Here is a 24,094-nt window from a genome sequence, read left to right as displayed (position 1 = left end):
TTCTCACGCTTATCCTGCTGAACCACTGGCCATTCTGCCACTTCTCCCCAGATATCATGGCCCTCAGGGCCCAGGCATGAGGAAGGAGCAAGGATGGCTCCCAGGGGGCAGGGGCCTGGACACACGAACCAATGCCAGAGAAGGCAAAGAGTGGCTATTTCTCTGCTTTTAATGACAATCTGGCTGTAAGTTCAAGACAAACAGAAGGTCGGGGTGTGGTGGTATCTTAGGGACTGAGGGAACCAACGTGGTCCAGTATTTTGACTTGGACGAGCCTGTTAGGGCATTCTAGGAAATATGCTTCCATTCTTCCTCCACAGCCACTCAAAGGGGCCCAGCCACCGTCCCCTCCTCCTGCCCGGCACTGTCCCCTGTCAGGCCTGAGCTCAGCCCCACATGCCAACACCTCTCCGTAGCTGGATGTCCCATGGTTACCTCAAACCCGACCTGTCACACAGAACTCCTCACGCCACCCATCGACCCGCTCCGCTGCCTGCCTTCCCAATCTCGGCTGGGAGTCATCCCTAACAGAGGGACAGATAACAGAATCAAAGTCACCCCACATTCAGGTGACCTAAGAATGCAGGGAGTGCATGGAACCCGGAATCAGGAGGCCCAGGTCCAAGACCCTAACACTGGGGCAGCTGACTCTTCTGACCCCTGTCCTCGCTGACAATCAGGAACAATAAATCCTGCCTGGCTTGCCTTGCCAGATAGGTGTGGCGAGCCAATAAGATAAGGGTTAGAAAGTATTTGAGAAAAGCAACCCCTCCCATAGAGGTATAGAGGATTATTAAGACAAGTGATTGGGGAGGGGCATTTATCAGATAGTTCACCAGGCTTTGTGCTAAGCATTTGGTAAATACCATCCCATTTAATTCTCAAGGCAATCCAGTGAGGATTAGACCCACTTTGCAGATAAGAGATTGAGGCTCAGGGAGGCAAGGTGGCACCAAGGTCACAGAACCAGGCAGTGTGGAGCCAGGATCTTCATTCAGGTCTGAGAAGTGTAAAGCCCTGTGGCCGTTCACTGCACCAGACAGGCACTTCTCATTGCTGGGAGTCAAGAGAGCTAACTGGGTTCTGCTCCAGCTCTTCCAGAGGCCTGCTGCATGACCTTGGGCAAGTCATTGCCCCTCCTCTGTCAGCAGGAATAATGCAAATTTTCCTAGACAAGGAAAATTTCTGCCATGCAGGGATGCTGCCAGGCCGGTGTAGGCACTTCTGCAGCACAGGTGTTCATGACACCTCCGACCTCAATCTGCCAGTGCTCTAACCATCAGCCACGTGTGCTATTTGCCCAGGGCCCAGGCTGTTGCTGGGGTGGGGTGGGGTGGGGTGGGGGCTTTGTGTCCTGAGCATAGGAGCTTCTGTCCAACCAAGCAGAGGGGTCCTGGAGACCAGAAGACCAGCAGTGAGCCACGGCAAGAAATACGTCTCTGTAGAAGCTTCCCCAGGCTACAGCCTGCTCCAGACCCCAAGGTGGGCAGCCTCACAGAGTATGCCTACCTCCGCCCTGACACTTCCAGGCTGGCCTGCCTGCCGCCGCCGCCAAAAGGTGTAAGGAGGATGGTGGCAGACACAGACAGAAGTGCTTGCAAGGTCACCTGCTTTTTCTCAAACGCCAGCCCATAGCCCTCCTCTTGTCCTTCCCACAGATGACTGCATTCAGTCCATGGCTGAGTTAGGTTTGTTCAGAACAGTGTTTTTTTTACACCCAGTCCTTTTACAATTTTTTATTTAGTTTCTGTAGCCAGTGCTCTGCCCACAGCCCCTAGGATCCCTTTACAGTTTGTGCACACACAACTCCAGTCTCCTTGGAGCTTTTCACTCCCTATGGCTAGCACCTGCGGCTCTTTGTCGGAGACCTGCCCCAGGCTGCTGGAAGCCGCTTCGCCTGCTAGCACTGAGCGCAGGAAGTACCCTGAACTAATGACAGACACGCAAGGGGATATAAAAACTCCAACTTCTTTGCCCTGACTGGGACAACTCAGAGGTGTGAGGTAAGAGGTGTGAGGTATGCTGTCCCCAGAGCTCCCCATGGGACTTTGCTTGATGTCACCCTTGTTTGGCCTCCTTCCTTCTTTCGTGTGTCCCTCTTCCTTAGTCCCCCACCAGATGATTCCTGGAAACACTCCCCACCTCAACCCCACTGAGAGAAAAGCCACTTTCATGCAAATCCTCACCTCAGGGTCTGCTCCAGAAGAACTCCCAGGATACCTAATAGAGTTGCCTACAAAATTTGCACAAAAATCCAGATTTCTGCATCCCATGGTCAACCTATAGATCTAGCAACCCTGGGCCCTTTCTCACTTGGCAACAAGTGGCCAGAGCAGAGTAGAGGCAGACAGAAAATGTTTTCTTCAGTTTTCCCCAGTCTACCACACTCTCTACTGCCTTCAGCTGGCCCTTTTCACCCATTCGCGTTCCCTGCCTGGCCCCTGCCAGCTCATGAGTTTGCATTTCCTACAATATAGTCCAATGGTTAACAGTGCAGGCTTTGGAATCCAGGTTCCTCAATTACTGATTCTGTGACTTGATATAAATCCCTTAAACTTTCTGCCTCTCGGTTTCCTTATGTAAAAGACGATGTACCTATATGATACTCTCTACAGTTGTTAGAGACTTCAATGGGATACTGCCTGTAAAGTGAGTTTTACAGTATCTAGCACATAAGAGGTCAAGAAATTACTAATATTTGTCCTCTCGGAGCAGATGTGCCTGCTACAATCTGACAGCCCAAATCCAACTATCTGAGATTACCTGGGGGCCCCTTACTCCCCTTGGGGGTAAGATACCCCTTCCCCCAAGATGTTTGGGTCTGACCACTCACCTCTTCCCACTGATGAATATATCGAATGAGGCGGGAGAGACGCAAGAGGCGCAGGAGGCTGAGGATCTTGGTGAAGCGGACAATGCGCAAGGCCCGGGCAGTCTTATAGACCTCTGAGTCAATGCGTGTCTCCACGATGAGGAAAATGTAGTCCACAGGGATGGACGAAATGAAATCTACCACGAACCAGCTTTTGAGGTACTTCATCTTAATCCGCTGCGGATCCAGGATGATCTCTGTGTTGTCCTCCACCACGATCCCTGTGCGGAAGTTGAGGACCAAGTCGATGAGGAAGAACGTGTCCGACACCACATTGAAGACGATCCAGGGTGTGGTGTTCTCATCCTTGAAGAAGGTGATGCCCACGGGAATGATGATTAGGTTTCCAACCATCAGCAGCAGCATGGTCAGGTCCCAATAAAATCTGCCCAGAGACACAGGGGTCAGTCGCCAGGAAGACAGACAGAATGAGTTACAGACTATGGGAGAAAACTCCAAGGGACAGCAAACGTTGAAGAAGGAAGTCTCGGGAGGTTCTGAGTCACTGGGTGAGAAATGCACATGGGTACCAGGGGAAGATATGGAGATTGGCATAGAAAGGCTCTTCCTTCACTAAGGATACCCTCTGCCTGCCCCTCTGTCTGCTCCCCCGACCCCATCCCCACTCCCCAGTGGGATTCAGGCTGAAAAGCAAACCATAACAATGATGTCCAGAGAGAAGTGCAAAGCTATTTTAGCAGCAGGAGTAGCTTGCCCCACAACACCCCAGGCTCAGGCTTAGCTGCTCCATTCTCCCTGAGGGTCAGCTGTGGTCTGAGACAGGCTGGCAGGCAGACATGCTACAGACCGTGACCAGAGAGCAGGGGAGGTCCAGACACACAGCAAGTGTCTGGGTGGAAGGATGCTTGGGATCCACTCCCAGCTCTGTCATTGACATGCTGTGTGACATCAAGCAGGTGGCCTCCCTGCTCTGGGCCTCAGTTTCTTCACTGTGCAATCAGGGATGGAGCCTCAACACTTTGTCCTATAATTCTGACCTGGCCCTCACCCACACTGACTTTCTGGGGTCCCCCTTTAGGCTATTTCTTATTGCCAGAAAATGTCTGACCATCTCTCTCCTCAGAGGTTTGCATCCTAACACAGGGTTAGGGAAGGACAGTGAAATCTTCAAGGGCAGGAAGTGTTAATAAGGGGATTTCAGGCACCAGTGAGGTGCCACTCGATGCATTGGAGTGAGATCAGTGGGGGCTTTAGAGTATCATTTCTCCTAATGCATCAAAGCAACTGCAAGTGTTTCCTGCGGGAGGTGGGGAGGGCCCCCTCAGGGGGAAGCCACCTGGCTCATCAGGAGCCCCTTTGGAGTGTGCAGACAGCACAGGTAGGCACAGACCCATGTCCAGAAGGTGTGATCAATCAATCCCAGGGACCCTGCCCGAGTACCAGCCACCCTAGGGCTGGCCCCAAGATCTAACATTTGCACTGCCCAGCTATTTCCCTCTGCTATTAATTTAGACAGTTACACGATGATAGATAAAGGTATTAAGTCAGGAAGAAATAAGCATGTTCTCCCCCAAGAGAAATAACCTTTCAGCCATCTTTAATTCTCAACTACACAAAAGCCAGGAGGGAGTGGGAGACAAAAAGACAAGCTTTCCTCGAGTCTTCAGAGGGTCCAAAGTGCTCCTGCCAGAAGAGTTCCAAGTTTGGAAAAATATTACTTCCCAGCAAAATGTTTCCTTTGCCAAATGCAAAATGGTGCTATGAGTCAAGGAGAGGGTAGGGCCTGCTTCACTAAAGGTGGGCAAGACAGCTGTCCCACAACACACAGCTGTCCCACAGCTGTTGTGTCCCACAACACACAGGGAAGCGCAGGTTCTGGAAAGGCAGCTTTGAAGAGCTCTTTTGAAAGCCATGCCATTTAGGGCCTCAAGAAAAGACTTCAAGTCAGGAGCCTCTCAGGCTAAATATTCTCATTCTAAGGCTAATCATTTGCATAAATTGTCAAAAGGCAAAGCCAAGAGGTCAACTTCAGCTCCTTCCTTGCTCTACAACCCACCACCCTTTCTCCAGCCCCAATACCCCTATGCCATCTGGGAGAACCCAATCTATGACCCAAGAACCCACCCCAGTCATCACACCCACTACACAGAATACAGCACATCCTGCTAATGACTCGTGGGCCCCAAGAGAATGGTTTCAGCTTCTACGGGGTGTTCCTGAGCTGTGTATACTCTCTACACAGCCTCATGCATGTCATTCAAAGACAGCTGCAGATGCTCATTAGAAGCCACAAACAGGTATCCCCATTCACACACACAGTATGGAAACACCCCTATATACACATGGCCACCATTCCTTTTCACTTAATCTCTTGGAAGAAACAAAACAAAACAAAACTGGCATAGAGAGAATACTGAGGGCCTTGTGGCCCTCTGTACATAAAGCTAATAATACACCCAGGCTAGAAGAGTTTCTAAAATTAACAGAGCGGGCGCAAAGCGGCTGGGAGTGCTGACTCGGGCAGGCCTGCCACTCCAGCGGGTTTCTACACTTTTCCCAGCTCTAGTTCCCTCAATTACAGACCAAATTTGAGACAGTAATTAACAGGAGAATGTTTGCATTTAGTGGTCTTCATAAAACCAAATTACATGAGGGAAAAACAACCATTTCCTTGCATTCTGACTAATTATTTCAATCGTGAGTTTCCAGATGCTAAGGGATATTTCTGGTGCCTGATCTGGGCTGGGGTCGGAATACTGGAGCATTCCTCCCCACAAACCACTATCCTGAAGCATCACAGAACTACCCAAAAGGCAGCATAATATAGTGGGAAGAAAGGCTTTCAGAGCCAGCCAACCTGGGTTCAATTCCTGGTTCCATCATCTACTAGCAAGTCACTTAATCTCTCCATGCTTCAGTTTCCTTGTCTGCTCAATGAAGATAATAACAGTACCAAACTGGCAGAATTGTTGTAAGAATGAAATGAATTGACGTTTGTAAAATCCTCTGGCCTATGCCTATCTGTATCACTAAGTGAGGCAACAAATTCACAGGAAAGAGGTGAGGGAGATGAGGGAGGAAGATGAAATCTTCCAAGGAAGAGCCAAAGCAAAGCATCTACTTGGGGGTGGGGGTCGAAGGGAGCGTAGAATGATTCTGGGAGAATCCAGGAGTGGAAGTCAAGGACCACAATATTCTGCGAACGGTCAGACAACAGAACCAATCTACCTTGGCAGACAGATGCCCTGACCTCAGGGAGCTCATGGTCCAGTCAGACAGAGCACAAGGCTTAGTTAGAAGACAAGTTGAGCAATGATGTAAGAAACCATCCCAGGCAGCAGCCCATGCAGCTGAGAAGGTGAACTCCTGGTGGCCCAGAAGAGCAAGGCCAGAAAGTGTTCCTGGAGGAGCTGGTCTTTGGAACCTGTCCTTGGCCTTGGAGACGACCTCTCCTTACTCTTGCAAGATGATTCCACAGACATCCAAAAGCAGGGCTGGACGAGGGGTGAGGAAATGGTTCAGCACCACGGACAGCTCCCAGCGCCAGCGAGCCCCATTCTGTTGGTCCAGCCAGGGGCAGTTTGCAACAGCCTCCCCGCTGCATCCTCTGCTCCCTGGGCCCCTCTTCTTGCCAACCCGAGTGATTAGAGGCATCTCAAGTGATTCCTTAATGTCCCTGGGCTTTTTTACGGGGGCTCCTTAGTGACCGAATTCATAAAGCCTCCAAAACATTTTACATGTATCAAGCGCTTGCTTTGTGCTTTCCATGCATTACTTCATTTAATCCACACCAGCACTGAGGTGGCTGTTAACATCTGTATTTTGCAGATGATGACACTGAGGCTCAGAAAGAAATATCTACCTAAGACCACACAGCTAGTGAGGAAAAGAACGAGATTCAGAGAGGTCTGGGGGACTTGAGAGCCTGACTGCTTAGGATTTTAGGCACCTCAATGGGATGCAGGGAGGGAGACAAGCCTTACTGGCATTTCTGCATCACACTAGGGAGGTAGCCTATCACAGCAGGTGTGGTCCTCTCTTGTAGACTAGAGAGGAGAAGAGATACGGTGACAGATGGTGACTACACTTATAGTGGTGAGCACTGAATAATGTATAGAATTGTTGAATCACTGTGTTCTACACCTGAAAGGAATATAACATTGCATGTCTGCTAAACCTCAATAAGATTTTAAAAAGAGGCAGAAGAGAGACTTGTGAAGAGGTTTTGAGGAGACCCATCCTCCTGATGTCAGAGCCCTCTGAGGTGCTTCCTGGGTGGGGGAAGTAGCACACCTTTCAAATATTAAAAGCACCTTGGTCATCAGCAACCAGGTACAGTTGTGTGAATCTGAAAAAGGGGAAAACTAAGGTCCATGGAGGAACAGTAACATTTCCAAAACCTTGAGCTGGATGCCCCCTATTTCCCTAGCATCTCACTGTCCCTGGAGTCATGCATAATTAAATTCCACAATCCAGGGTACACACTCCATGGTAGCGTGTGGCAAGCCCTAGCAGGGAAGTCATGGACAGCCAGACTCAGACATGCTGGAGTTGGCACATGCCTGCATTAGAGGCCTTGTTCTCTCCAAAGCCAGAGGACCCTCCCGTATCCCAGTGTTCTCAAAGATAAAAGGAAGCCCTGGCCAGCAACACACCTCACCGCGGTTTCAGCCCCATGATCCCAGGCCTGTCCTCCCTCATTCCTGGACCTTCCTTCCCACCTGGCCGTCCAAGCAGGCAGGTGGCCTCTCAGCAGGCGGATGTGGCCCGAAGGCCAGCTTTGGAGGAGGTCTCATGTGCAGAAGGAACGGGGGATGGCAAAAAGCCAAGCAGCCCTTTTATACTGACACCTGGAGCATTTCATCATTTGGTCTGAGAGGAAGGTTATGGTCTCAAGGGAGCTGAGGGAAGCGAAGATAGGAGGCTCCTGATCCTGAACGCAGAGACTCAAGGACCAGACCAAGGGCCCTCTTCTTTCCTAGAGGCTGAGAGGAGTGAAGGGTAATAAAATGGGAGCAGGAGAAGTAGAAGCCGAACAGGGATGGCCTCCTTCAGCCTCCTCTTGCTCACATATGCCCATGCTTGCCCGTGAGCACATATGCTCATGCACACAAATGCATCCACATGCACACATGTGCACATACCTGCACACGTGCACATGCACACACCCACCCCTGGATACATTTTTGTACACATTTCATCTATGTGCTCCTGTTAATTTTTCCCTCGTACACACATGTTTGCATACATTCCCTGGGACTCCTGCCAGCTGGAAGAAAGAGTGTCAGTGTTTTGCCCATTACATCCATCCTTCAGGATTCATCTGAAGGGCTACTTCTTCCAGGCTTCTCCAACCTCTCACTGAGGGAGCCTCAGCCCAGCCTGAGCCCTGGCTTTGGACCTCCTAGAACGCTGCATCTCCCTGAGGGCAAGGGCCTTGTCCCAGACAATGCTGACTGCAGGCCAGGGTCCCCATGCTCTCTCCCCGGTGAGTGGCACACCCAGGGCCCCATCTTCTACCCACTCCCTCTGTGTAGACACCTCTCCTAACGCCAGGACTGCATTCCCACCTGCCACCTAGAGGACCCGCTGGCTCCTGCACCCAAGTCCAAGGCTGAACTCAGCATCTTCCTCCTCAGGACTAAATGGTACAGTCAGCATTTCAATCACCTGGGCTTAAAACCACAAAGCCATCCTCAGCTGCTTTCTCTTTCCCGCAGGCCCCATATGCAGTGACAAATCTTGTCCAGCATCCTCTACGATGGCTTCTGGATCTGTCCCTGACCGCTCCGTTCTAGATCAGTTCCTCACTGCTCCTCACCTGGACCCATGTCCCTGCTGCCTACCTGGATCTAGCCTCCACACTCTTTCCTTCCAACTCACATGATCTCTGGGTTATCTTCCCAAATATTATGATTACATCACTCCTTGCAAGCTTGAGTAGACTCCCACAACTACAGAAGAAACTTGAAGCTCCAAGATCTGGCCTCGCCTGTGCCCCACTTCTTCTGCTTCCTTCCCAGTAGCCACCGGACACCCGACCCCTGGCTCTATCGCCATCCACATTCTCGCTTCTCCTTCTCTTGAGAGCCACCCCAGCCTCCTGAACCCCCAGCTTGTGAAATCCCTTCCCTGTTTGACTGCCTCCTCCTCCGGGAAGTTTGTGTAGCCATGCTGTGTGCCTGGGAGCAGCTGTCGCATCCTGCCCCTTTCAGCAGGCTCTCCTCTCTGCCTCCCAACAAATCACAGAAACCAGAAATCCGGGAGTCCTCGTGTCTGAGACAGGGATGGCAGCGGGGAGACCCCTTGGGTTCCCAAGCCATCCTTTGGTGTTCCAGACCCAGCACAGACGACTGACCCATGTGACAGTGAAGACAACGAAACTGGAGGGGGCCAGGGACCAGTGTTTTTTGAAGACTTATTATTTGCCAGGCCCATTTATTTACTCATCTGAATACCTTATATGGATTATCTTATTTAATCCTCATAAAAACTCCGCAAGGGAGATACTAGGATTATGCCTATTTTACAGATGAGGAGACTAAGGCACAAGAAGTTGAGAAGTTTGCTATAGATGGTGCATCAAGAATTGAAGCCCGAAGAGCCTGCCTCCAGAATCCCACTTTTAACTACTCTACAGAAATCAATCCGGCTCGTAGTATTTTCCTCTCTCCCAAACTCTGTACCTCCTTCTGCTTCTCCTCCCCTCACTGAACTTGTCTCCTGTGCTCTCTTCACCTGCATCCTCCACCTCTTTACTTCCTGACCCCTCCGGCGCTTCCCTTAAACAAGCCTTCGCTGTGTCCTAAGGACATCACTCTCCCAGTGCCACACACCTCAGCGTCGGGGGTGGGGTCGGCATCCTCCCCGCTTCACGCTGGTGCCACTTCCTGCCGGCGCTGGAATGTTTTCAAGATCTTAAGAGCATCCTGTCATTTTCTGGCCATCCTGCCAACATCCATCTGCCACCCTCGGGGACCCTGGCAGTGCCGACACTTGGTTCACAACCTCCCATTCCACTCCAAACACTGCCATCGCCCTGGGTGACTTCTACTCCGTATATCAACCCAAACGCCCAGCTCCTCAGTGGCTTGGTGCCCTGACTCTAATGACCGCACATCAGTCACCCGCTCCTGCAGTGTGGGATGGACCATGTCACCGTCCCCAGTTCTTCCATCTCTCGCCCCAACCCCCTTTCTCTCCAGCTCTCTTAGCCAGTCATGCTAAGTCTATTCCTTAGTGTCTGTCCCAGGAACCGTGAGTCACAGAACCCTCTGCCCCCTCTCCTCCCCTGAGACATACTGGTCCAGGTCATCCACCTTTCTCGCCCAGTCCTTCTGGCACCCACTTCACAAGGTCACACCCTGGCTCGGGACCACCATTCACCCTTTTCGTGCTTCACAAAACTGCAGAAAACCCCACAACCTCAGACCCGTCCTACTAAATATTTAAGCACCTTGGCTCCTGTGCCTCACTTTCCTCATCAAGGCTTCCATATTCAGCCGGCCTTCCCCTCCCCCAGCCCAGCCTTCCAGGAGACCCTAGGAAACACCCGACACCCTGCTCCTCCAGCAGCCATTTCAAATCACCTCCTCTCCTCAAAGCTCTGAAACTACTTTTCCGCCCATCTCAGCAGAGAACACCGTCTTCTACTTCTTAGAGAAAAGAGAAGCCACCAGAATGTCCCCTTTCTCTTTCTGCCGCCAGACCTCTACCCTGCTTGCCTCTCCCTCATCCACCTCCCTCCTCCGGTCCCAAAGGCTTCGGTGACTCCTCCACCTGCCTCTTGACACCCATCCCCTCCCCCTCCCCAGGGATGCTGACCCATAGGTTACCCCTCCCTTGTCTGTATCTTCGGTCTCCCTCTCTACCCATCCCTTCCCATCAGCTTGTTCTTTTAAGCTCCCTTCATTAAAAAAAGTAAAATGGAACCACTCCGGATCCCCGCTGCCTTATCTCTTCTCCCCTCAGAAATGAGCTTCCTGGAAGAGGCGCCTCTCCCTCACTTCCCACACTCCTGTCGGCCCCCCAGGCCAAAGCACTGGGTGCTTTGCGGTCTGTTCCTGGCTGACCCTCACTGCGGGTCACTCTGCGGAGGCCCCTCGCCCCGCTGGGCTTTCTCCCTTTTCTCGGCCTCTCTTTTTCCTTCCCCCAAAGGGGCTCCTCTTCCCCTGCAAGACCTTTAAGTGCTTTTGTTCCTCTGGGCCCCGGCCCCTTCTCTCTCTACACGCCGTCCCAGGGTGACCTCACCAACTCCCAAGGCCTCCGTGGTTCGGCCTCTCTCTAAAGCTCCACACCCACATGTTCGCCTGCCAACCACCCCTTTAAACCTGCACGTTGTGCAGGAACCTCATTCTTGCCACATCCAGGTATGAGGAAACAGCTTCCTCCAAACCCTTGTGCTCCCAACACGTGTTCCTCCAGCCATCCAAACGCTCGGTCTAGAAACCTGGGAGACACCCTCCATCTCCCTCACCCACCGACCACCCACTCAGAGAGTCTCAGCAGCACACCACCTGGCCTATCCTGTGGCTCCTTAACTGGGCTCCTGGGCGCTGGGTGGGGTCCACATCCCGCCATCAATCCACTCTCCATGTGTTGCCAAGCCCAGAGGCCTTCTGCGCTCCCAGCTAAACCACGTTCCTCACCATTGCCCCCCGGGGCCATCCTGATCTGGACTCTGCCTCCTCCCCGTGTCTCATGACCCTTCCCCCTCTCGTCGCTCTGCTCCAGACATACCAGCAGCTTTCAGTGCCCCACGTACACTACGCCTCCTGTCCTCTAGGGCTTGCCTACACACTGGCGTCTGCCTGGGTCTCTCCTCCCCGCCCCTGCCCACCCCAGGCTCCTTGGCTCAGAGGCGTCATTTCTTTGTATCCTAGGAAATCTGGTTAGGTGCCCCTTGCGTGTGTTGCCCTAGCATAGTGTTTATCACACCACGATGAAATGGTGTGTGTTTTCATCTCGTGGTCTATGCGCCTCTCGGAACTTGGCACAGGGCGTTCAGGGCCTTTTGCATGGTAGGTCCTGACAAATGTGTGAATGGATAGGTGAATGAATGAACGAACGCAAGCCTTGGGGAACAAAGCTGAGTGACAGGTGGCCCAGCAGAAGCTGCGTGAAATGGCAGCTCACTGAGACCCATGAGGCTTTCACAGGGCCTCGGATGATCAGGGTGGAACTTATCCTGTCCAAACCCCGAAGACTCCAAGACTCCCAGGAACATCCATCAGAGAATGGCCCCCCTACCTGGTGCTGAAAACCATGGTGGAAAATTCACAGAGAAGGAAGGGCAGAGTTGAGGGGGCAAAGGGGACTAGGTGAATGAGAGGCCAGGAGACGCATGCGGGTTGGGGTTTCTGACAGAACGGGATGACAGGAGGAGCTGGCGGGGGGACACAGTGGCTTCAACGTAGGCATGACTATTTCCAGCCTGACCAGCACAGGCGCCTGGTAGTCGAACACCCCCTCATTAAGGGCATGGCCTCTCATGAGGATTTTAAGGATTCTCCCTCCTCCCCAAATAGGCCTAGCACAGAGATCCAGGAGGTGGGGGTGGGCAAGGGGAGGGGGCGAAGGGCAAGAGCAGCAAGGAGGCTTCTCCTAGGATCTTCTCCTAGGATTCCCCTGTGTTGCCCCCACCTTGCAGATCCAGCATGAGTCTTCTGTCCTCAGCCCCGCCACATGCTCCCCGAGAGCAGAAACGATTGCTCTTCCTTTTCTGAGATGTGAACACAGAGCTGGGCCTTGGGGGTGGGGGGTGGGGCGAGGGGGGCAGTGGCCTCTCAGTAAAACTGTCTTATCGCTAAAGAGATGAGTGGCTGTTGCCGGGGGGGGGGGGAAGACTGCCAAAAATAAAAATGAAAAAACTACCCTAAAATGTTAATGCTGATCACTGCTACGTGGTGGGATTATGAGTGATTTTGTTTTCTCCATCACACCTTTCTATATTTCCTACATTCTGTTCTATTTCTAGATTCTTTATTTTCTTAAAAGTGGGCAAATATTCCCTTTATGATCAAAACTCTGAAACCTGCCTTCAGCCGATGACCATGCCCCATGCTGGGAGGAGTCCCCTCGCGTGTGTCAGGAGACAGACACACTGGGTCCCCGGGGGAAACTCTTAGGCAGCCAGAGTAAACATGCAGGAAATGTGTTAGCAAGACGGGGAGGTCAGGATGAGCAGATTTTTTGGAGGAGGGCAGTGATGAAGGAGGGAGGGAGGCCATTTGAAGGGCAGGTGTGATAGGCAAAGGAGACCACGTGCCCGCCCACAGCACACACGTGGGCACGCACACAGGCGAGCTGGCTTCCTTGTCTTCTCTCCCTCCCAACCTTAAAAACTGGATCTTCAACCAATCCTTCCCTGCCCCCCACCCCGTCCAGGCTCCTGTTCGTTATTCTCTGAGGCGGTGCAGCCCAGCCCCCTCACCACCCCACCCCTACTGGAAGAAGCTGCCGGCAGCCTTGTCTGGGGGTTGGGCGGGGTGCTCCCTGCCTGTGCCCCTGGGCTGGCATCGTAGACTCTCCCTCTCCCTCAGGCTGGAACTCCGCCATCCGGCAACCAACCAGGGCCAGGCTGGGCCCACAGGTGTGGCGTCTGAGGGCACAAACCCCCATTCTCACCGCCCACTCTTTTGACCAACCACCCTGACTTGGGGGTCTCCCCCCTGTAAAAGATGAATTGCTCCCTTCCTCCCACCAGCCTCTGGCCACTAGGGCTCTATTTTTAACCCACCTCAAACCCTCTGACTCAGAATCACAGGGCTCCCAGGTAGCTGCTCCCTCAGCCGGCAGCCTGGGGCTGCCTCCAAAACAGATTCGGCACCAAGGGCATCTGGTGCTTGGTTTATGGGTGGCTAGCTGGGATTTGGGCGCATTTTTATTTTCTAATTTTTCTATGTGACTTGAGGAACAAAATTTGTTTTTGTTTTTGTTTTTGAAGTCCCAAAGAAGACCCATTCCCCTGTCTCTTTGCGCAGTCCCTCCCTGTCCTGGGGCTGAGGCCCTAGCCTTTCAGCATACAGTGAGGGCTAGACTCTGCTATTCCCCAAGCAGAGGTGAGCTGAGGGCTGTAACTGATGGAATCTTCCCCTTCTGTGATCTTTCAATCATACAGCACAGTGCTTCACAAACCTTAATATGCACACAAATCACCTGGGGCTTTCACCAAGACACAGACTGGGATGTAGTAGGTACGGGGTGGGGGCTGAAATCGGCATTGCTGATAGGCTCTCTAGTGACACCGAGGCGGCTGATCCAGGGACTACACCAAGGAGCCAGGCTATAGCATATGGTAGGGAGGTCAGGCATTCTAGTGTTTAAATACCTGGCTGTGTGGCCTTGGAAAGATCACTTAACTTCTCTGAGCCTGTTTTCTCATGTGCACAATGAGAACATTAATCCCACCTCACAGGATTCTGGGAGAATTCAGTGAGATATTCATAATCTGCTACACAGTGTAAATACTCAGCACATGCAGGCTGTTACCATCACCATTATTATTCTTGTGACCACTAACATGCAGGTCCTGGCCTGAGGGCTATGGGGATACTGACGTGTGTATCCCCTGATACACTGATACACACTGACTGGTCCCACCACAAGGAGCCCTCAGTGTGGTGGATGGACAGACCCACCCCACACGGGAGCTGATGATCCGGACCAGTTCCATGGGCAGATGAGGCCATAAGCCGGCGGGGGCGGGTAGTGAGGGGATTGTCTGGCTGGGGATAGCTGGAGGGGAAATTCAGCCAGGCTTGAGACAGGGACAGAGAAACAGGGAGCAGCACGGCCTGCTGGGCACTAAAGCCCCACACAGGACATGGCCCGAGTGTGTCCACTGGTCAGGAAGGTCAGTGTTGTGGTTACGGGAAGGAGGTTTACGCTGCACAGCAGAAGGAATCTAGGCCAGGGGCACACGAGTCTTTGGTTCTAGTCCCCTCTCCATCTCTCACTTGCTGTGTTCCCCGAACAAGTCCCTGCCTCTCATAATCCTTTTCTCAGTTTCCCCACTAATGAGAGAGGATGGAACCAGCCGATCTCTGAAGACTCGCCAACTCCATGCATCTCTGCAGTGCAGAGGCTAGAGGCCAGCCAAGGGCAGCTGGCCAGATGGAGAGCTCGCTGAGAGAGAAGTGTAAACCGTAGAGAACTCTGACACCCCGTCCCCCAACCCAACACTGGTCTGCAGAGAAGACGGGGGGGGGGGGCACCCGAAGGCCAGACTGAGAAGCCATGAAGTTTGCAGAGGAAGAAAGTTCCTCCAGGCAAGGGACTGTGGCTGCACCTCCTCAAAGGCACAACTGAGCACGGGCCCCACCATAAGGAGTACCAAGCTATCAGCCCATCGCTCCTCCGATGGGCTCAGACTTCCTCTGGAGACCCTCAGTCTGTGCATGCACAGATACGCTAATGTAAGAGGAAGCACACATAGACACACACATGTGTACAGCAGGGGTCATCTACGCTCTAGCGCTCCGAGCTGCCACGATGCTGTGTGCCTTCAGGCCAGCGGCCTAACCTCTCTGAGCTTCACCCAGCTCACAAGACCATTTGGGGAAAAATGGGGAGGGAACTAGCAGTTGGAGAACTTACCCGCCCAGCTGACAGGAAACAAAGAAGGCTCGAGCACAGCTGTCCCCTCTCAGGAGAATGGAACAAAAATAGCGTACTGCTGTGGAGTAGCACGTGAACTCAACCTCGGGGGATCTCAGGTAGGGGCGCTCACCTGCTCCTGAGCGAGGGAGCGCCAGTGTGAAGGGGGAAATGAGATGGATTCAGGGCAGAAATGGTGCTCCGGTGACAGATGAGGCTAATGAGGACAAGGACGCCGCGGGAGGGCTGCCCCACAGAAAGTAGCTAAATATTGACTCTAGGAGGGTCTACATGGCCCCCTTCTCGCTGGGATGGGGGTTCCCTGGAGGCGCCTGGGCTCTTGAGAACATGAGCCAGACGGGACTCCGCTGCCTTCCATCTAGGAAAACACAGTGTGACAAGGATGCAGAGTGAGGGCCATGTTCCCTGGGGTCCCGCCAGCCTCCGGGTTTTACGATTCTGATTGCTAACAGAAGAAAAGGTAACGACTCCCCGGAGAGGGGCCTATCATAAATGGGCTCAGATGGCGGGCTGGGGAGCAGGCATTTCACCCCCAGGCTCTGGGGAGCACCGGAGGGCTGAGGCAGACGAAGTGCACTCAGAGAGCTGCAGACTGCTTGCGCGGAGAGGGCCTTAGGGGTGCCCAGCTCACTGGCTCCTAAAGTGACAGAAGTAGAATCATCTGGGTGCTCCCCACAATTCTACCCACGCCGGCCCCACACAGGGAGGCCCAGGCATCCGTAATTGCATACAGCTCCCAGGGGTCTCTGCAGCCTGCCGATTTCAGCTCTGGGGTCTTGAGAAAACCCAACCCCTCTCTGGAAGCATTTTCAGATGAGGAAAGGCAGGCGCAGGGAGGTGAGGCCTCGGCTCAGTCCTCACAGCTGGACGGAGCAGAGCAGAGTATTCACTGGTCTCTTATGATGGGGGGAGGTCTGAGGTGGGGGGCTCGGCTTGTCCCCAGAAGCTGTGGAGCAACACAGAGGGATGAGGACTCCTCAGAGCCTCTGGGACAGGATGAACAGCTTGTCGCATCTCCTTCCCCTGCCAGTTCCAAAGCCGAAGGTGCTGCTGGCCTGCCCCGAGGACCCCTCCGGTCACAGCTGTCTACTATGACCTGTGCTCTCCACGGATCCTCACAACCAAACTCCTCCGAGGCCAGGTCTGAGCTTCCAGGAGGGGAAGACTGGCCCCCAGGAGAGATGGCTGGAGGAGAGGGGGGTGGGGTTTGCCTAGGGAACAAGAAAGCCTGCTCTCCACTCCCACAGGGGCCATGGTCTAATGGCGGAGCTCAGCAGACCACACGGATGCCACACAACATACTAGGGAGCCTCCGGCCTGGCCCCCAGCACTGAGGGCTAGCAGAGCCTCTGCAGAAAGAGACGCGTGTGTAAGGAATTCCCACATCCCCAGGAGCCAGGGGCTGCACAACTCCAGGATCATGCCCCGATAGGCCTCGGCGGAGTCTCCAGAAAGAGGGAGGGAGGTTCTCATCAGCTCTACTCATCAGCAGTGCTGTCCCTGCCCTGCTGGCTCAATTTGTACTAATGGGGTCAGGATTACGGGTTCAATACCTATTTGGGCAATTAGCTTTGCTCTCTTCTCAGGCTCAGACGGAGGCCTGACCCTGGACACTGAGACAGGAAAGGACTTTGCTGAGGTCATACAGCGGAACAGGAAGGGGGTCAGGAGGGCAAACTCGGTGTGGAAGGGGCGGGCAGTTATAAGTCAGGAAAGCTCAGGATGAGAGGATCTGGGGGCTCCAGGGTGGGCCAGCCCCGATGCTGCACACACAGGCCCTAGCTGTGGAGTCTTCCCAGCTAGACCATGTTTCTTCTAAAAGGTGCTGGTGGCCCTGTAGGCTTGTCTTTCCTGTCCCTGCAGAAAAGAACAAGCACCTCGTATCCTCTGACAGACTATATAGGTGGGAGAAACCCCTGGCTGCCTTTGGCGATGAGTGGCCGGGGACGCACGTTAATCATTGACAGGGGCTGCTCCAGCTTGCAACAGGGAACTGCAGGGTAATTACTTCTGGGCTCCAGGCCACACACTCAGTGACATTAATGCGGTGGCAACACCTGCCTTCCAGGCTGAGTACAGCAGGGAAACAGGGTCTTCTCAGAGGTTGTGCAGCTGGGGCCAGGAGAGCCGCCTGGGCCACAAGAACCCAGACAGTCCAGAGAGACGCACATACGCATGCAAACATATGCACACATACTCAGACAGCATCAGGGGCAAGACCCAGGGCAGTGGGGTCACAGTCCTGAAGGGTGAAGGGCAGAGCTGAATGAGTACAGGTCCGAAAAGGCAGATTTGGGGGCGCCTGGGTGGCAACTTGGGCTCAGGTTATGATCTCGCAGTTCGTGAGTTCGAGGCCCACATCTGGTGAGCTCAAGCCGCGCTTGGGGCTAAGCACTGACAGTGCAGAGCCTGTGTGGGATTCTCTCTCACTCCCTCTCTCTCTGCCCTTTGCTCACTCGCACTCTCTCCCTCCTCTCAAATAAATAAATAAATCTTAAAAAAAAAAAAAGGCAGATTTTGAGTGACCTGCTCTTAGTGCTTGCCAACACCCACCCCAGCCCCTTAGCTCCATCTCCCAGAAACCTACTTACAAGAAAGTGTGCTGAATGGTTCTCTCTTTCCTTCAAATCAGCTCAGATCTGCTTCCTCCAGGAAGCCTTCCCTGACCATCAATCCATAGTGATCTACCCTAAGAGGCGCTGAAATCCTATTCTCTTATTGCCAGGTAGGTAGTGACCCCCATCCACCATAGTGGGTGAAAGCGGTCTTGGGATGGAGCATCTGGTCTCTGAGGGGGCGTGACCCCCCATCCCCCTCCACCTTAAGCTTGCCCCCCACCAGGCCCAGAAGACAGCGTATTAGCCAGCCCCATGTTATGCATTAATGTCTGAAAGCCTCTTCACGTAGACATAACACGTCCACCCACACAGATAAATGCTTAGACAGACACAAAATCATCAGCAGCCAATTATCAGGCCCCCACAGCTGCCGTGAGCAGACCCGGAGGCCCTGCTGCTGGCTCCACAGTTTGTGGAGCGGGGAGTGTGGTGGCTCGTCGGGAGCCCCTCCATCAAGCCGCCACACGCCTCTGCCCAGCCCTGAGCACGGCTGTGCTGGAGCCCCGAGCCGGCTGCCTGGCTGGGAAGACAGACACCAGCCCCAAACAATGCGGGAGCAGAGTGGGGCGGGGAGCCGTCACGTGTGAGATTTGGTGGCTCCGGCGTCGGCAGCAGTGGCACTGTTGTTTATTTATAATTTGTACTTTACCTCCCAGAGAGGACCGGAGGCAGCTGGCTCAGATGCTAAGGGGTGTAGGCGCTCAGGGAGCCTGAGAAAGGGGAAGGGCACAAGGTGGGCTGGGCCACACGCCCACCTTGCCCAAGCCCTGGACGCCTCAGCAAGGTACTGACGTTGGTTCTGGGACTCTGTTGGAGGGCTCCAGTTCCTGACCTCAGACCAAGGCCTTATCTTGGTCTCAGGCTGAGCCCTGAGCCTGGTCACAGCGTGGGCCCAGACCGTGGCCTCAGATAGAACCTCGACCGTGGACACACACTGAGTCCCAAACCAGGACTCCGCTTCCTCACTTCTCTGGAGGATGTGAGGAACAGACCATGTGACCACCTATTTCTCTGGTGGAGAGAACACAGATACCACTGACCACTCGTCCCCTTCCCCTAGGAACCCTAATCGTCCCTATTGAAGAAAGGTGCATCAACAGCATCTGGATATGGTGCCAAAATCCCAACGGCCTCCACACCAGTCAGGATCCTGGTTCAGCATCCCCAGGGGCGGAGCAGCCCCAGCGTGGGGAGTCAGGGCAAGCATGTCTCAGTCTGAAGTTGCTGATATGGAAAGACTCCCTTCTCACTGGATAAGCTTAAATTAAAAAGGGACTCTGAAAATACCCATCATCTCAAAATTCAGGCATGGAGCTGGGGCAACCAGAAAAAGCTCCGGTGAGAAGACCATTCAGGACCTCTGGCTGGGGTCTAGGGGTGGACTGTGGAACTTTATGATCTTTGCAGCCAGATGTTACATAACCCACTTGGGTTCCAGTTTCATCTCTGACGTGGATTTATTCTGTGACCCTGGGCCAGTGGCTTCCCCTCTCTAGTCCTCTGCTCCCCTTTTAAGTTTTTCATATTATTAGAGACAGAATGCGTGAGCGAGGGAGGGGGCAGCAGGAAAGAGAGAGAGAATCCTAAACACCCTCCACACTCAGTGCGCAGGCCAACTCAGGGCACCCCTCTGCTCCCCTTTTATAAAATAAAGGCTTTCGACCAGGAGCTTGCTAAGGCCTGTCCAGATCTGGTATTCTGAGGCCTGTTAAATTTCCCATGCCAGCGCAGCCCCATCTCCTACAGCCCCTCTTCACCGATAATGTGTGGTCAAACATTGTCTCCTGTTTTTATTCTCAGGAGAATGTTTTCTTGAACTACTTTTGTAGTCTAGCTTTTTAAAGCTAACAAAAAGAGAAGAAGAAGGAGACAAAGAGGGAGGAAGGAAGGAAGGAAAGAAGGAAAGAAGGAAGAAAAGAAGGAAGGGAGGGAGGAAGGAAGAAAGGAAAGAAGAAAGGAAGGAAGGGAGGGAGGGAGGAAGAAAAGAAAGAAGGAAGAAAGGAAGGAAGGAAGGGAGGAAGGAAAGAAGGAAAGAAGGAAGAAAGGAAGGAAGGAGACTCAGTTTCTTTATCTGGAAACTGGGGGTAATAGAACCTATTGTTCAGGCCACTGTGAAGAGTAAATAAAATATGAGACATAAAAGCTTCTAACAGTTTGGTACATGGTACAGATAGTTCACAAATGGTAGCTATTGATCTGTGAATCCACCTGGCTTTAGTTGGTTTGAATCTAGGGTTGTAAACTCAGAAGCCTCAGGGGTCAGGTAGCTAAACGTGCATAAATGACACGACTGGGACCTTAGGGACAGTGGGCAACTGGAGAGCAAAAGTCACACTAAAGGGGGCAGCCTCTTGTCTGCTCCAGCTGCCTGCTATGGTGTGGGATGTGGGGCCAGAACTGCCAGAGCTCTCAATGTTTCAGAAGCCCGAAAGCCAAATTTTTATGTTACATCTTTCCATTTTAAAACACTGTCTCTGAGTTGTTATGACACACCACGCTGCCCAAACAGAACACATCTGGGCGCTGTATTTGGTCCCTGGGATGCTGCTTAGCAACTTCTCGTCTAAGTACTGCTGTCACATCTTGAGTACCTTTGGTGACGGGATACTCTCCACCTCTTTGTGCTGCTTCCTCCCCAATTCTGGACAGGTGCTGATGATTAAGAGTGTCTTTGAGTGGCCTCCTAGGCTTTGGGATCACAGATCTCCAGGGCCCTGGCAATGCTTTCCCAGTAAAGCCTGGCTGGCAGAGAACATCCTCTCCAAAGCCAAGGCAATGCCCCTGCCCTCCCCATGGCCTGTTCTGGCTGACGAATGTGGATTCTTCAACATCCCCTGGGCCCAAGCAGGACCGCCTGGCCGGCCTTAGTAGCCCTTCTATTAATTAGCAACTGGCAGTGGCAGCTTTGTCGGAGCCCTTGAGCCAAGGGGTGTATGTGCTGGAGCTGGCCGCCTCCTTGGTTGAACGACAAGTCCCTCCTCCCCGCCGGAGCGACCGGGGCTGCACCTTCTACTCTGGGTGAATTCCCCCATGATGGCCAGTGTTGTGACAGGGGCCGCTCGGGCTGTGAGGACACTGCCAGCTCTGTCATCAGTATGTAGACTTGTGCCTGCCAGGGTGGGAGTGGGCAGAGAGAAGTGACAAGTCCCACCCACCAGGGAGGCTGCTAGGCATGGCGTGGGGCAGTGGACGGGGCATTAAGATTCAGACAACGCCCCTCCACCACAATCTCAAGGCACCAAGGCAGCCGCTGTTACTGGATGTCTCTTTCTCTTCCCGGGTAGCCACTGTCAGAGCCATCTCACACTGACCCTCTTACCCTGACACCTCTGGACTCTCTCACTGACATCTGTCCCTTCCCAGAAACCTCCCTGCAGCACAGCAGTCACTGCTCCTCCAGCCGGGCCCGTTCCTCTGGCCTTTGAATGGGAGAAAAGGCACCCAGGCAAGGGGACAGGATGGATTCATAAGGGTCCTCTGGCCACCTGGCCTGCCCCTGTTCCTCCCATCCCAACAACCAGCATCCAGGGCCAGCAGGGTCCAAGCCGCAGTGCAGGCGGGGAGGCGGGTCTGTGAATCCAGCTCTCCCAGGCTTGCGGCTGACCTCTGTGGCGGAGGGCTGCTCAACCCAGTTCACAGAATTCACCCTGCTGTGCTCAGTGCTAGAGGCCAACTGGAGAAGACAGAGTCTCTGCCCTCAGGGAACTCAGTCAGAGAGCATGGGACGAGCATAGAATATACACCCAATCTGAACCCCGGTCCTACAAGCTTGGCTCTGGGCTGGGCACCAGCAGCATAGCATCACCTGAGCACTTATCAGAAATACAGAATGTCAGACCCCACCCTGTTTCTGACCTAATAAGTCCGAATCTATAGTTTAATAAGATGCCCAGGTGAGCTGGATGCCATGGCGATGTGAGAAGCACTGCATTGGAACAAACACAGAACTCCATCCAAATGCCCGGGGGTGTGTCAGGCAGGGACAGACGGATGATAGTGGCCGTGGTGGCCTGAGAGGACATCCCAGAAGACCCAGGGGCCCTACAGCATGGGAGAGGAGGGCAGAGGGACAAGCAGACAGGCAGGCAGACATCCCAGCCCTGTGTGAGGCAGGCCACCTGACAGCCCAAAGCGTCACAGCTCACAGAAGCTAAGGGAACAAGCAGGGGCAGGGTTGGGCAGGGGAGCAGCCCCCAGCCTCATCACGTGGTAGTCAGCCCACGGACTGAAGTCTTGCAAGGGGAGAACCTGGAGCCCAGCCCTCCCTGCCCAGGCGGTGCAAGGGGCCTGGCCCCATGGGCCTTCTGCGCACCTCGCATCCGGGGAGCACCTCAGCCCCGAGCTGGGTGCTGGCTTTTGCCACCAGCCCAGCCTCATCAGGTCGAACACGTCCTCGTCCCTGGAGAATCCCGCTGCCCACTGTGCCAGCTGACAGCACGGCCCAGGCAGCTCACCTTGGAATTCCCCTCTGCACCAAGGCGCCCTTCCCCCTCCCCTGGCGCCGCAAGGCCTGCAGCTCTTTTAGGCCTGGCTCTCTACCCTACAACACATGAAGGGAACACCTATATTCCTATGTTCCCGTTAGCAGGAGCGGCATTCTTGCGCAATGGCCTCCAGCAAGGCCCACCCAGGAGGGACCTCAGAACCCCCACCCTCATCCTACCCAGGGCCAGGCCGCTCCCTCCTTCCTCCTCACCACCTCCTATGCAAATAGTCCTGCCCAGGGTTGGAGGGGAAAGGGATGGGCGTGGGACTGAGGAAACAGAAAAGTAACTAGTCCCCAGAGTGCCTCCTTCAGGCATCTGACTCTGCTCCATTTTCATTTCCATCCCGCCAGCATTGGGAGGCCCAGGCCTCAGGTTACAGAGGGCCCCAGGGAAGGCTAGCTCTAAGAGGCTGGCACTTGCCCCTGCCAGACCAGGACTCTTTCTGGGATGGTCTCGACAGAGTGGGGTTCACAACCTACATGGTTTTCAAGTTAGGGAGTCCACAGACCCCAGAAATTGAACGTCATATTGTGTCTGGATATATGTGCCTTTTTCTCAGTAGAGACCCTATAGTTTTCAGCAGGTTCTCACTTAGGTCTCTGACACAGGTTCAGAACCACTGGTCTGAGCCAAGGATAGAGGCCCATCTGGTCCACTCAGGACTGAGGGAAGGAGGCAGTGAGAGCGGGGGCAGCGTGGCTCAGAGCAGCATCACTGGACTCTGACAGCACACTGGAGCTGCTTACGTCGACAGGGTGATCACAGTTGTACGAGTCGTGTCTGAGACGAGCAACAAGATTCCCATTTCTCTAGGTGGGAAAACTGAGGCTCAGAAAAAGCTCACAACCCAAGCAGGGCCCCATAGCAGACAGGGCTGGGCAGGTGATAGGAGGTGGGCAATGGCAGTGCCTGGGGCCAGGGACCAGCACAAGAATTCAGTCTGAGGCCACCTTTGGGACTTATCAGGGCACTGGCCCAGGTTCCATGACTTCAGAGCCCAGCTGTTTCTGCCCCAAGGAAAGGACCTTTTAGGGCCCTTCCCTTCCTTACCTTTCCCTTCCTCACAGCCTCAGAAGGCTCAGGCTAGAAGAGGGAGGGGCAGAGGGCTGACAAGGGCCAAGCTTCTCCACTCTCAAGGCCAAACTGGAGTTTGGGGCACAGGAGTAGCTCCAGAACAGACACCCCACATAGGGACTTCTGCGCCAGCCCACATGTCTACCCACACAGCCCCAAGACATCTGCACAGACAGACACCTAGGCGTACACACCCCCAGGCAGACCCCCCTGGGCCTGACACTTAAAAGCCCAACAGGCTTCTGGGTCACCACTCCTTTCCTCTCACTTTGAAAACACACTGTTTTATTTGTTTCGGGTTTGCACTGCCAAGCCCGGGTCCCAGGACACGGCTCACATGGAAGGAAGGACCCATCCAGGATCCAAGAGTCCAACAAAACCTTAATTAGCAGTTTCAAAAGGCGACTGGGGAAGGGGAGGCCAGACAAACCCACAGAACCTGGAGGAGCCATGGAGTAGCTGGG

The 24,094-nt window shown here is 53.7% G+C and overlaps 1 protein-coding gene across 1 annotated transcript in view; it reads right to left on the bottom strand.

Moving 5' to 3' along the window:
* The window catches only part of HCN4 (hyperpolarization activated cyclic nucleotide gated potassium channel 4), a 42,178-nt gene that overhangs the window by 14,555 nt on the left and 3,529 nt on the right, over positions 1-24,094 (bottom strand). Inside the window, exon 2 of the mRNA XM_047863611.1 lies at positions 2,834-3,257. Within this exon, the coding sequence (XP_047719567.1) occupies positions 2,834-3,257 (424 nt within the window). The remainder of the gene's footprint in view (positions 1-2,833; positions 3,258-24,094) is intronic.

Source organism: Prionailurus viverrinus, chromosome B3, assembly GCF_022837055.1.
Source record: "Prionailurus viverrinus isolate Anna chromosome B3, UM_Priviv_1.0, whole genome shotgun sequence".
NCBI classification, from domain to species: Eukaryota; Metazoa; Chordata; class Mammalia; order Carnivora; family Felidae; genus Prionailurus; species Prionailurus viverrinus.
This window is presented reverse-complemented; position numbering and strand designations above follow the sequence as displayed.